The sequence below is a fragment of the Nicotiana tabacum genome, chromosome 19 (genome assembly GCF_000715075.1).
Source record: "Nicotiana tabacum cultivar K326 chromosome 19, ASM71507v2, whole genome shotgun sequence".
Taxonomy (NCBI): domain Eukaryota; kingdom Viridiplantae; phylum Streptophyta; class Magnoliopsida; order Solanales; family Solanaceae; genus Nicotiana; species Nicotiana tabacum.
This window is the reverse complement of record NC_134098.1, coordinates 124598813-124611424: the sequence shown is the minus strand read 5'-3', so window position 1 is coordinate 124611424 and position 12612 is coordinate 124598813. Positions and strand designations below refer to the sequence as shown.

Here is a 12612-nt window from a genome sequence, read left to right as displayed (position 1 = left end):
ACGAATTTAACGATACGATACAATAAAATTTAAGTAACAATCAAAACAAATATAGTATTTGTCGTTACGTAACGACGGATTTAACGATACGATACAATAAAATTTAAATAACAATCAAAATAAATATAGTATTTAAAATAACAATACGATACAATACAATAGGTAACAATCATCCAAACAAGCTGTAAAAGGGCGTCTAAGAAGGGTTGAGATTTTTCTGCTGTTAATTAGATTTTGAGTTCGAACTCTAACATATAAAATCTCCGCATTTTTCTGTCATTTAATAAGCCTACTTAACGTGAATTAGAATTATAATAAATTTCGATGTCAAATATCTAAAATAAGATTTTGCAAAAGGAGTAAAGGACCCGATAGATGTTTTAGGCTTAGCAATGTTTTCTTTGTACTATACGGCTCCATTTGTCTCGTTTTATATGACTCACTTTTCTTTTTAATTTATTTAAAAAAGTATTAATTAAAATTTTATTTTATTTTTAATGAAATAATTTATAATTAAACAAATATTTTTGTTTTAGACCATAAGTTTTTTAAAAAAAATTGCTTTAACCCATTGAACAATTAAACACCATTAGGACGGAGAGAGTAATATAATTATACTACGATTTATTAAGTTAAAGCTATGAGGAAAACAGAAGTGCCCTTTATGCAATCTGAATGGTCACCCCTTGGAGAAGTACCCCAACAGGCTACTACAAAACTATAATGTTGACATTTCATGTCATGAGAATTATATTACTTATTAATTCAACTTACTTACGATGTGATGTTGCTCTTCCTTTTTGTGTCTCTATCTTTATTTACTAGTATTCCTTTGCTTTTTTCCCCCTCAACTTCAATGGTCTAAAATAGATATAGGCATTCACTTTTAGCCTTTCTGTTAGTGCTCACCTCAATTGGCTGCTTGTGAATCATTTGGACTTCCCTTTTCATTTATTTATGATACAAATTTGAAAAAAATAACGCTTTCAAAATAATAACCGAAAATATATATTTTATACTTTATATATATATATATATATATATACATATATTTTGTGTGTTATATACAAAAATAATACAAATTTTATATATTTTTTCGACTAACGAATATAAATAGTTTCTGATGCGGGTTAAAAATAATAATACCCCTACAACTATGCGTTCTCTCAACGGAAAAAAACAAGTTGATTTCACTGTCTTTTAACTCTATATATGTTAATATTGCAAAAGAAAAAGAAAGTAAAAGTAATGCTCATACGAGTAACTCTCTTTTAAAAAAGAAGCATTGAAGTGCAATCATGTTGATGAAGAATATTAAAAAAAAAATCAGAAAGAATGTATTTATAAATACAAGTAGGGATATTTAGTGGTTTAATTTACTAAGGAAATGTCATGAGGCATTAATGCGTATCTTCTATTACTATATAGATTTGAACAGACAGAAAATATTTCGGTACTTTTATGGTCAAGTTGGAACAGCTATAAATGCTTTGCATTTTATTTGATATCATTGGCCTATACACTATTTCACTCCTAAAAGTAGGACTAATGCGACTACTCGACTCTGAATTTGATTTCACTATTCATTTTTGTTCTGTTTCTCTTTTTAAAAGTGATTGGACACACTTTGGAGAGCTTGTCTCATTCCCCTGTAATTTTCTTATTCTTCTTCTTCTTTATTTTTCTTTAATAAAAAATTGGTAACATTGAGCCTGTAAAAATTGAGGAAAGAGATAAGCTCGCTCTTAATCAAAAAATTAAAAGAGGAGGCTTTTCTTATTGAAACCTCATGTTAGGGAGAAACTTTACTTTGTCAATCATATAACTGAGACAAGTTATGTGAGGGTTGTCTTTGTTTGGTAAATAGTGTTTGTGACTCAAAAATTTAAGATTTTGGGTTGTAAATTTAACTTGTCAAATATAGACGAATTCTCAAACAACTTGTGCTAATTGTGTGAGACACAAATTAATTTTTTGTTTACCTTGAATAATGTAAATTGTGCACGAAGTTGACTTTAACATGGCAGTACAATACAATTGTTTATACTATATATTCCAGATTCACCAAGCATAACAGGATACTTACTATATATTCTAGATTATCAATTAATGGTATTAAATATAGTTATTTGTAATTATTTTTTAACTAACCTGATAGTGAATATGTTTACACCGTTAATTCAAAGAATTTAAATAAATTTATGGCCTAAGGTTCACTAACTCTGTCTCTCTTTTATTCTTTTCTTCCTAGCGTTCCTTCTGTGGGCTCTAATATTAAAACAATTCACTTCATTGGCTTAATCGTTGTGCAAAACTCGGGTAGGAAGACAAAAAATAGATAAATAACAAAAATGGTAGTAATCTGTTCTCCTCCGTATCTTAGCCTTATTCTTTTATATCTGTTCTTTTAGTATTCCCTTTCCATTAATTGATTCAAGAAGAGTTTCTAGTCTTTAAGCAATCTCTATATTCTACGCAAGTTTGGCATAAAAATCTAGTAAATGATAAAGAAAGAATCTGTATATCCAAATTGCATAATATTGAAAAGTGAAACATTATCAACCAGAAGAATAAATCAACTAGACGAATATTATGGGGTCAAATTATATAGCATGTTCTTGGGCTGCAGTGAAAGTCAAAATGATTGGCCCGTGGCAACCACAAGACATCGCGTGTCACATTCTCATATGTCTATTTCGGATTTGACATTTTTATGTTCTCTACCTCGCGCAGCATAATTTTTGTTGAATTATTTCTTTTCCATTATAACGTATTTGGAAAGTAGTGTATCAAATTTTATGGAAAATAAATTAGCTATTTCTTTAAAAATACGAAAGAGGATTTGGCGGATCCTATCTATTTATAAACGAAATGAGATATTACAAAAAGGTTTTAAATTTTTGTGCATATGCAAAGTATAATTCTTTAATAGACCATCGGGTTAAATTAAACTATAAATACATGTAGATAAGTAAGAGATATTAATTTGGTAACATGGAAAATCAACTATATAACCAGTTAAAATGTATCGATGTGTAAAATAATTTAAACCGTTAGTGTAGATAAGATAAATGTGCTACTTTAATAAGAAGATCAAGACTTTGGAAATTGCTGGCTTACTTTTTCGTGTGCGTTCTATTATGATGGGATGGTTAGCTGCTCATTTTGGACAAGCAATAAGAGGGTTCTTTTTCTTTATTTATTCTTTGCAACAAGCAGGAATAGGGATTCTTTGTCTTGTTTGTGTCAGTATTCTTGTTGGTTTATCTTTTGAGAATTCGGCACTTGATTGCGTATTCTTCTGGTATTTAACTGTCAAGTTATGTACACTTCAAATGAGAGAGAAATGCATTTGAAGAAGCAAGAATTGGAGACGTTTTAACCTCACTACTCACTGGCTCCTGTAAAATTGGCGCATTCGGAACATCAGCCTCCACATTTTTAAACTTCAGTGTCTCAGAAAATCCGTTGGCAATAAAGCAACTTTCTTTACTATCTTTACTTTACATATGAGCTGCTTTTAAAATGCAACATAACCACAATCAAGGGAACAACAAGTCTAATTCCTGCTTTCTCATCAGAAATATATCCAAAGCTAAACCAAATTCATTATGTGTGGGCTAAGAAATTCTACTGTGGTGTCATTTTACAAGTCAATGAGGTAAAAAGGTTCCTATAACAGACTCAAATATAAACCTCCTCCTCCCCTCCCCAAACAAATCCCTGTACAAATAGTGATAAAGCAAAGGACAAATGATTCATAATATGAAAAGAACCATGTATAACACAGCTTGAAATTAATCTGATCTAAAATTCTTCACGGACTTCAGGGTCCTCATAAGCAGGAGCCTCATAACTACCAGACTCGTCAGAAGCTTCGCTTGAATACGTAGTTGATTCACCATAATTGGAGTCCTTGGGGACCTCGGAACTTTCAGCTATACTATCCTTGTAAAATTCATCTGACAGAGTTGCATCGACTTCTATTTCCTTTAGTTGGAGAAATACAAGTAAATGATCCATTCCGTTAACTAAATCATACACCATCAGCCCAACCTTTCCTCCAACCCAACTGCCCAACTCGCTTCCAACCAGGTAACCAAACCTACCCATGGTCTGCTCCCCCAGATAGCCAACCCAATAGGCGCCAAATAAGGTACCGGAACCCCTCAGGAACCCCTCAGTTGGTGTACCTCCAAGATAAAGTGCTTCAAAAAAGTCCCATCCCCCAGAAATAATCGGACCAACAATGCGCTTGGTTTGTCGCACGGCCAGTTTTGCAGCTTTTGCTCCTTCTTTCTGAGCTAGCTTAGCTGCCTCTTTTGCTGCCATGCCTTGCGACACGGCATCAGTCAGAGCAGCCTCGATTGCTGAGTTCCTTGCTCTCTCCACATGAGAAGACCTGATGTTATAAGCGTACAGCTTCACACCTTCCTTGACCAGACATGCTACGGTTCCCGTACTCCCATCAAAACAGTGCAACCAAGTAAATTCCCCACTCTTCGATGCAGCCTCTTGACCAACCAACTCCCTACATTTTTCAGCTATAAAGCAACAAGACATTAGAAAATTATTGGTATATATAAAATAAGGTTGAGCAGAATAAGCAAAACACCAAATAATGGTATGTAGGACGGTTAAAACCAAAGGAAAAAACCCTTATCCTTAAATGTTGTGACCATGTCAATGATATAATTCAAAACACAAAATACTAAAAAAGAATTGCCTTAATATAGCCCCTTGGTGAAACTGATGCTATCTAGGGAAATACATGCAAATTATGAAGTATGAACATAAAATTATCCTGTAGCAATTTACCTTACCTTATCAAGAAAAAAAATGTATCCTGTAGCAATGAGTGCACAATATGATAACAAAAGTGGAACATATCAAAGGTTTAAAAACTTCCAACATTCAATGCAAAGCGATTGCTAGATTGAGAACATGGTAAGTAGTCGACCCACATAGCACTTAACTTCAGGACTTAAGCATGAAATATTTCTCTACATGATATTAACCACGACAGGAGTAAAAACTTTAAAGGGTCAAACCACAAGATTAATCTAGAGAGAGAAAATGGAAGAAATGAAGAATTGATGCTATAAAATTGATTACTGTATCAGAAATGGAGTGCGCTTTAAGTTTCAGGAGTTGTTCTCAGCAATTGACTCATCCAACATTCTAATATGAAGACTGAATGAACACTTATATTATAGGAGATGCTTATACAGATTGGTTAAGCCATCCAGATAGTCCATATTCGAACACTATATTTGATAAACGAAAACTTGACATGTGTGATTTGGAGCAGCATCTTTTACAGAATTAAAAGCCATAGAAGTCTGCTTCGAACACTATATTTGATAAACGGAAACTTGACATGTGTGATTTGGAGCAGCATCTTTTACAGAATTAAAAGCCATAGAAGTCTGCTGAGAACTACTCTCAGGTGTCAGGAGTCAGGTCCAATAGGACCAAGAATCTTGCTCCCCATCATTGACACCCCTAGGAAAGAAGAAGATTCTTATGGTGTCAGAGAACCCCCTTTTGGCTCCATAAAAAACTAAGAAGCAAGATGTGGTTGCATGGAATATCAACTCCAACACATTCCCTAAAAGCTAGATGTTTAGTTAGTTTGTTCACTTGGAACCTTCTTTCCCCTGTCAATAGTGTTGACACTTCTTTGGATTTTGTTAGCTCCCTGGTTCTAGCATAGGTACTCTTGTACTGGAGCTTACAATGTTTTTTGTCTCTTGTACGGGAGCTAACATAATTTCTGTTCTTGTAATTTGGCATCTTCCTGGTGCCCTTTCAATGATATTATCTTACTTCATCAAAAAAAAAAAGCAAGATGTGGTTGCAATGTCCAAGGTAGAAGACGAGAACCGAGCTATCGCCGTAGTGACATGTGAGCTTATGTGATTAAAACAGCTATTTCAAAAGCTAAATTCGGAAAGATAACACAAATGAAATTTATAATTGACAAAAGGCACGATAAGGTCTCCAATTTAGTCTTCCATAAAAGTAAATATCAAACATATTTGAGATCGACCGACACTTTATTTGTGAAAAGTCCAGTCTTCACTCACTCCATCGCATTCATTAATCCAAATGATCAGCTAGCAGACACGTTCAACAAGACGCTCTGAGGCCTGAGAACCACATATGTGACAATCTAGGAGCCTTGACCTGTATGCTCCACCTTGAAGGAATGTGTCAAGATAATTTCCTGATTCATCTAAATACTCCAGATTATTCTGTAATGATTAAGATATTGTTTTGTTTTCATAGGATCCTTGTAAATATGGTTACTTGTTAAAACAGGTAAATGATTCCTCAACAAAGAGTCGTGCATCGACTTTAACCATCAAGACAAGTAGTCTTTGTCTCCTCTCATCTCTCTTTTTAGTTTTTACTTTTTACAGGATTCAGCATTCCAATATAGATATGTGCTTCACAAGTCACAAAGATAGTTCTCACGCCTTCTTTTTCCTAGAATGTAGGCATAATATATAAAAGACAAAAGTTCATAAGATGAGTATTGTTAATTTCACAACATATTTACCTATCACTATCACCAAATCAGGAACTGGAAACCTAGGATTTTGCGATATAACTATAAGCTCACCCATCTTCTTTCCTTTTCTCCGTTTTACTCTTTCATTTGTCTTTTAATCTCTCATAATCATATAAGGAGGGGTTTTCCCTTTTTGATTAAAACCCGCGTTTACATGTCAACTTCTTCTTCTTTGCTTATCTCTTTATTTTATATCCTCTCAAATGATTAAAAAAACCCTAACGTTTCCACTTCATGTCATAGCCACCAGATTACACCTCCTTATAGATGCCTTCTCCCGATTTGATTTTTTTAGGGGAAATATCTTCTACACCAATTAATAGACTTTGTCTACCTTCTATCATCTCCACATGAATAAGGACTGCCAGCAATTCACCTTGTTTTTCTAAAATCATGTGTATTTCACAAAAGAATATAATGTGGGATAAAAGGGATAGGAAAGGATATACAATCTTGATGAGAGGATAATAGCCACCTAATCTATCAAGAACAGGGTTTGTTGGTAAAGGATGCCAAGCAGTTTAGTTTGGCTGGTATTGTTGAGCGGATGACTGTCAGTCCTCTACCAAAAATTTAAAAAGGTTAGCAGGCCGGGGGTTACAAATGTGGATGTTCTGCCCTATAAGGAATTGGATTTCAAGATCTTTATCAGACAAAAGGAAGTGGTTCCAAGATATGCAGAGTAGGTTTTCTTCCTTTAGTAGAAGGATTTCCACAGTACAATATTTAACCAAACAAGAATGAAGCAAAAAGGAATTAACTGCCACCTCCAAATTGGAAGTATTGATTGCTTCAGTTTGAGGTAATTTGTAGACTAGGTAGGTGAAATTGCGAAATATGCATTTTGCTTGCGGATCAACTGGAACAGTATTCCTCTAACCACCTGTAAGGATATCCAGGTTTCCTTTATACGGGGTTCTTTACCATTTTTTCGGTCATAAAACCCGTGTTTACTATGTCAAAATAAGAAAGGAAAATAAATCAAAAGCAGACTCCCCAAACTCTACATCACAATGTAGTGCATTTGCATAAGCAGTACAATCTTTCATTCTTGTCACCTCAAGAATGTCGAGAGCATGCTTATACTGTGAGATGTGCTTCATTTAGACTTAGCAACCTTACAAAATCCTTAATCTCAAGAAGCTAAAAGAGATGTCTCGGCATAACAATGTCCTTCTAAATACTGTCTGTAGTAAACTATCTCATCAAGACTCTGTAATAACTATGCCATCAACATAGCTCAATGCATTTTCTTTAAGCTAAACACAAAACCTTTTAAATTTTAGTAAAAGAGGAGGTACAAGTGACTATATAAATAATTTGGCTATTCTTTCGCCTTTTACTAAAGAATACCGTGTGCGCGTTGCATAAAGTGGCATACGCCAATAAATAATTTGGACAGCTTGTTTGCTAATAGTGATTAAGCCATTCATTCACTTGTATATAATTTGTTCCACACTGAGGGTACTGAATAAATGAAAAATATTAAAATTACCCAAAAGTCGCTAAACTATGTGTCCTTTTCTTTGAAACCATCTTGGCGCATATTCAATAAATCGATTGTTTGATTTATCAAAGAAGAAAAGGTGCAAGACATTACTTTTCGCGCATTCTTTCTCTTTTCCTTACTTTACCTTAAAGAACGAAAGTCTGCATGGGAGAGTGTTTAATAAAGCATTTGACTAAAAGAATGACACTGATCAAGAAAACTGACGTGTGCATTTGACGCTTGCAAGTTGCAAGAAAGAGCAGTTACACTAGTGCAAGAACTTAAAAACTTAATGACACTGATAAAGAAAACTGAGTCTTTGCACATTTCCAAGCATAGACTAAACATAGATAAAACCTTCACTTTGCCAAATTTATTTCGACTTTGACAGATTATATGCACCTTTCTACATCCATGTGTCAGCCAAGAACCCCTAGATCTAATCTTTAACTCAGTGGCACAGGCAACAATACCCTCTGTCACTTCAATTTCTTTTTTGTAAAGCTACATTAAATAAAAAATCCTGTTATGTTATACACATTTACCTCCAAGTCTCTACAACCAAGAATTAATTTTGGATCGTTGTCTCCAAACAAACTAACAGAGTTCTCAAATCCACACTGTTGAACTCTCACTTATGTGTAAGTTATCACCCACACTATATGCTTGAGAACTTAAAAATGTAATTTCCTTTCACTACAAATCAATAGAGCTGTAAAAGTCATTTATCACCCAGGCGGTCAGGTGCGGACCTACCATATATCCTAACCCAGTAGCTTTTGTACAAAGCATGTATCTGTATTAAGAAATCCACTAAATATCAATAAGTGTTTGATTGTGAACCCAAATGTTATTGTATATTAACTTTGAGGTCGTTGTAGGAATCCATAAACTTCAAATCATGAATCCACAATCAACATTATTGTTGCATACTAAAGCCCAAAATCACACAGTGGGTCATAATAAACCTAAAGCTAAGCAGTCGAAAAGGTAAAAGTCATGGCTTTGTTAGATCCCTAACGATTAATCTTAAGTCAACTTCAAGTTTTGTTCAATTTATACTCAGCCCTTAATAAACACATAACCCTCAACATGAACAAATACTTACAAAATCAATAGCAATTAAACCTTTTTTACAAGAAAAAAAGAGAAGAAAAACATCAATTTGGGTACTTACCAGTGATGCTGAGAAGGAGGAGACCAACGAGAAAGAGAAGAACTTGAACCCTCTTTTTCTCAATCATTGAACCCTAAGGGGATAAATTGCGTAATCTAAGAAGACGGGAACGATGGATCTGCAGTAGTTGGGTAGAGTATAAACTTAACTCAGAACTCAGAAGGCAAAGAGCGATTTGGAATAAATGTGAAAGCAAAATAGTCAACCTTAACTATTTTATCTTTAATTTTTCAGTTCGTTAATAAGCGGGAGACCCCACACACCAAAAAAAAAAAAAAAAAAAAAAAAAACACGACCGGAACTAACTTGGAACAGGCACACCGTACTGTTCAACTCTTACCGTTAAAGCAAGCTCATTAGTCATTTCTTTCGGAGTTAAATAGAGAAATTATTATACTCTTATTCATAATACAAAAATTCTCGTTAATGATAGATTGATATTCCTAATGCAGAGTATAATACAGCAAATTAAATGCTGCCTTATTTAGCAACTCCCTCTGCTACACTTTAATTGATATTTTGGTTATTCTCGCACATATTAATGAATCCACATTTTAACATTAATTATATTAACCTTTATTATCTCTTTGTTATAAATATAATTGTATTTAAGGTGAATGTCTATATATTAGAGAGATTTTAAGATTTGTTACTTTGTGGCTAAGTCACTTTTTTCCTATAAATAGAGGAATTTTATTCCATTGTAAATCATCCCAAATCAATAAGAGTTCTCTCTCTACTTTTCTCTCCAATATTCTTCTTCTTTTATTGTTTCATAACACGTTATCAGCACGAGACTCCAACCAATTGAGTAAAGGCTCTGGGATATGTGCATGGTGCTCAACTTATACATAATATTGAGTATAATGAGTGTCAATTGTTCTATGAACTTCCCTCAAGAATAAATTCTAAATTTAAGGTAAGTATTTTACCTTATTTTTATCTTTTAAATTCTTGAAATTCTATAATTTAATTTTAAATACAAGCAAAGACGATAAATTTCGATTATAAATCTAATAGAGTTTGTGAGAAATTATAACTACTCGAAGTATTAAATTTTTATGCCTTGCCATCATCAAATTCATGTATGATTGTGGGCACAAAAAGTGGAAACCCGACCCATTGAATTTGCTACATTCTCATTCCCTTAAGAGAATATGGTAGCAATATGTAATAAGTCTCAAAGAAGACAAAATTATTATCGTGAAGGTATCAATAGATATGGACGTGGCAATAGACGGGATTATAATCGTTATCATTGTGGTAATGAGAACAATACGGATTCTCAAAATAATCCTTCACTCTCTGAAAGTAATGTTTGTCATCACTTTGACATGAGATTTTATAAAGCACACATATATATGATTATGTTTCATTCATGATGTGAATATTACAACACGTGATTTATGAATACATATTCATTCTTGGATGAATATTAGTGGTAATGAATGTAGACATGTAATTTTTTACCCTCCCCGTGATTTTTACACCTTTTAGTGCTTAGATGTTTCTTTTAGTTCTAATATTGTTACTTTGTGTGTTTTTGATCATTTTGCTTTAGTTTCTCTTAAAATGAAAACTACAAAAATATTTTCCTTTATTAGTTACTTTTAGTTTATCTTACTTTTGATAATAAAAAAAAGAAAAGAAAAAAACACACAAGAGAAAAAGGTCACATGGGTTTTAAAATTATGGAGTTTTATTATGTTAGTTTAATTGGGTTAAGTAGTGCTAGTTTTATTCTCAAAAAAAAAAATCAAAAATAGTTTTCTTTTAATTTAGTACAAATTTAGATGTACATAGTATAAGTGGTTAATACGTAGTATTTTTGCTTTTCTCGTAACTTTTCATTATTGCGCAAAGTTGATATGTTATTTTCTTTTTAATTTAATTAACTAGTTATATTTTGATATTTCAAAATTTTTTCCCGGTCAGTTCAAGAAAGAAAGGTACCATTAGCTTTTTGTCTTTTTCTTTAACAAACTTTGGAACCTCACGTCATTTTTAGAAAGAAACAAAGCACACACAATATACATTCTTGCAAACTTTCACTCTTAATATTTGGTCATTCCTCGTGTCACCTCTCACCCACATAAACAACAAAATCATCAATTGAATTCTCATAGGATTCCATTCACATATTTGTCCAATGGAAAAGCACACACATAAACTGTTGGTTTTTGTTTTTTAAGCTTAAATGTAGCTTAAAAGAGGGTGAATTGAAAATGGATGGAAATTGAAAATATTTGAGTTTTCCTCATTGACAAAGGAATATTGTCCCATATTGGAAGAGGAAGAGATTTTGATGGGTATATATATAATTGCACTTCTTCTAGCTCTTAAAGAGTTAAGAAGAAGGAAGCCTCGCGCCGTCATCGCTCGCTCGCTCGCTCGGCTCGGCTTCGGCTACGGCTTCAGCTTCGGCTTCGGCTTCAGATTCGGTCAAATGATCGATTGACTGATTAATTTTTTGGATCAAATTTATTTGTTAATAGTAAATATTAATAGAATTGTTATTAAATATCCGGATTTTTGTAAATGAAATATTAATATTAAATCCAAACGTAATAGTATATGCCCTTCGCTTTTTGTAAAAGACATTTACAAAATAGTTTGCACCTCTTCAGAAGAACAGTTTGTACCTCTTCAAATCTGAAGAGTTGAAGAACAGTTTGCACCTCTTCAGATTTGAAGAAACAGTTGGCACCTCTTCGAATTTGAAGAGTTGCACCTCTTCAGATTGAGCTCAACATTGGCTATAAATACCAGTCCATTCTCTCAGATTTTCCATACGAATTTCTGACTTCTCCTCCTTTCTTCTGCATTATTTTAACTACAAACAAAGCATCAGTAAGTGTGATTTGCTACCGATTTTGTGTTCGCTGAAACATTGGTGTTTGAAGTATCGCTACACCAGTGTATAATTCGTTCTATCCTGGGAGGAAATAATTCACAGCCTTGGGTACTAGGAGGGGATTAAATTTCTTAAGGAAACACTGTGAATTCAGTGGGCTCGGATTAAATTCTGTTTCATTTACATTTATGTTATTTTATCTTCTCCATAATTGTTTTACAAATACAGCTAAACAACAAGCTTAAGGAATTTAATATTTTCTGTATTTGTATTATATTCACTATTTCTGGAGACTAAAACCTGTGTAGTTTTCTACTCCAGTGGAGATTAAAATCTATGTGATTTTAACATTTGTTTGTGTCATTCTTTTACAGAAATGACGAACGATAACGGGAACCAGACTGTTCCTATGGTAACTGCCAACGCATCGACAAGCCGAACAACACCGGCACTAGCACCGGCAGAAAAATTCGAAAATTTTTTCGGGATTGACTTCAAGCGCTGGCAGCAAAAGA

The 12612-nt window shown here is 33.4% G+C and overlaps 1 protein-coding gene across 1 annotated transcript; it reads right to left on the bottom strand.

Moving 5' to 3' along the window:
- Positions 1–3584: 3584 nt before the first annotated feature.
- LOC107770452 (uncharacterized) lies at positions 3585–9435 on the bottom strand. The gene is made up of 2 exons (XM_016589758.2): positions 9244–9435; positions 3585–4544 (listed from the first exon to the last, which is right to left on the bottom strand). Exons 1-2 carry the CDS (start codon positions 9308–9310, stop codon positions 3808–3810), a joined length of 804 nt encoding a protein of 267 aa, XP_016445244.1. The 5' UTR covers positions 9311–9435; the 3' UTR covers positions 3585–3807.
- Positions 9436–12612: the final 3177 nt, after the last annotated feature.

Excerpts from the sequence above, each read along its gene's own strand:
- LOC107770452 (XM_016589758.2), bottom strand. The coding sequence starts at position 9,310 with ATGATTGAGAAAAAGAGGGTTCAAGTTCTTCTCTTTCTCGTTGGTCTC. Across the intron at positions 4,545-9,243 it reads CCTCCTTCTCAGCATCACTG|CTGAAAAATGTAGGGAGTTG; the intron begins GTAAGTACCCAA and ends GTTGCTTTATAG.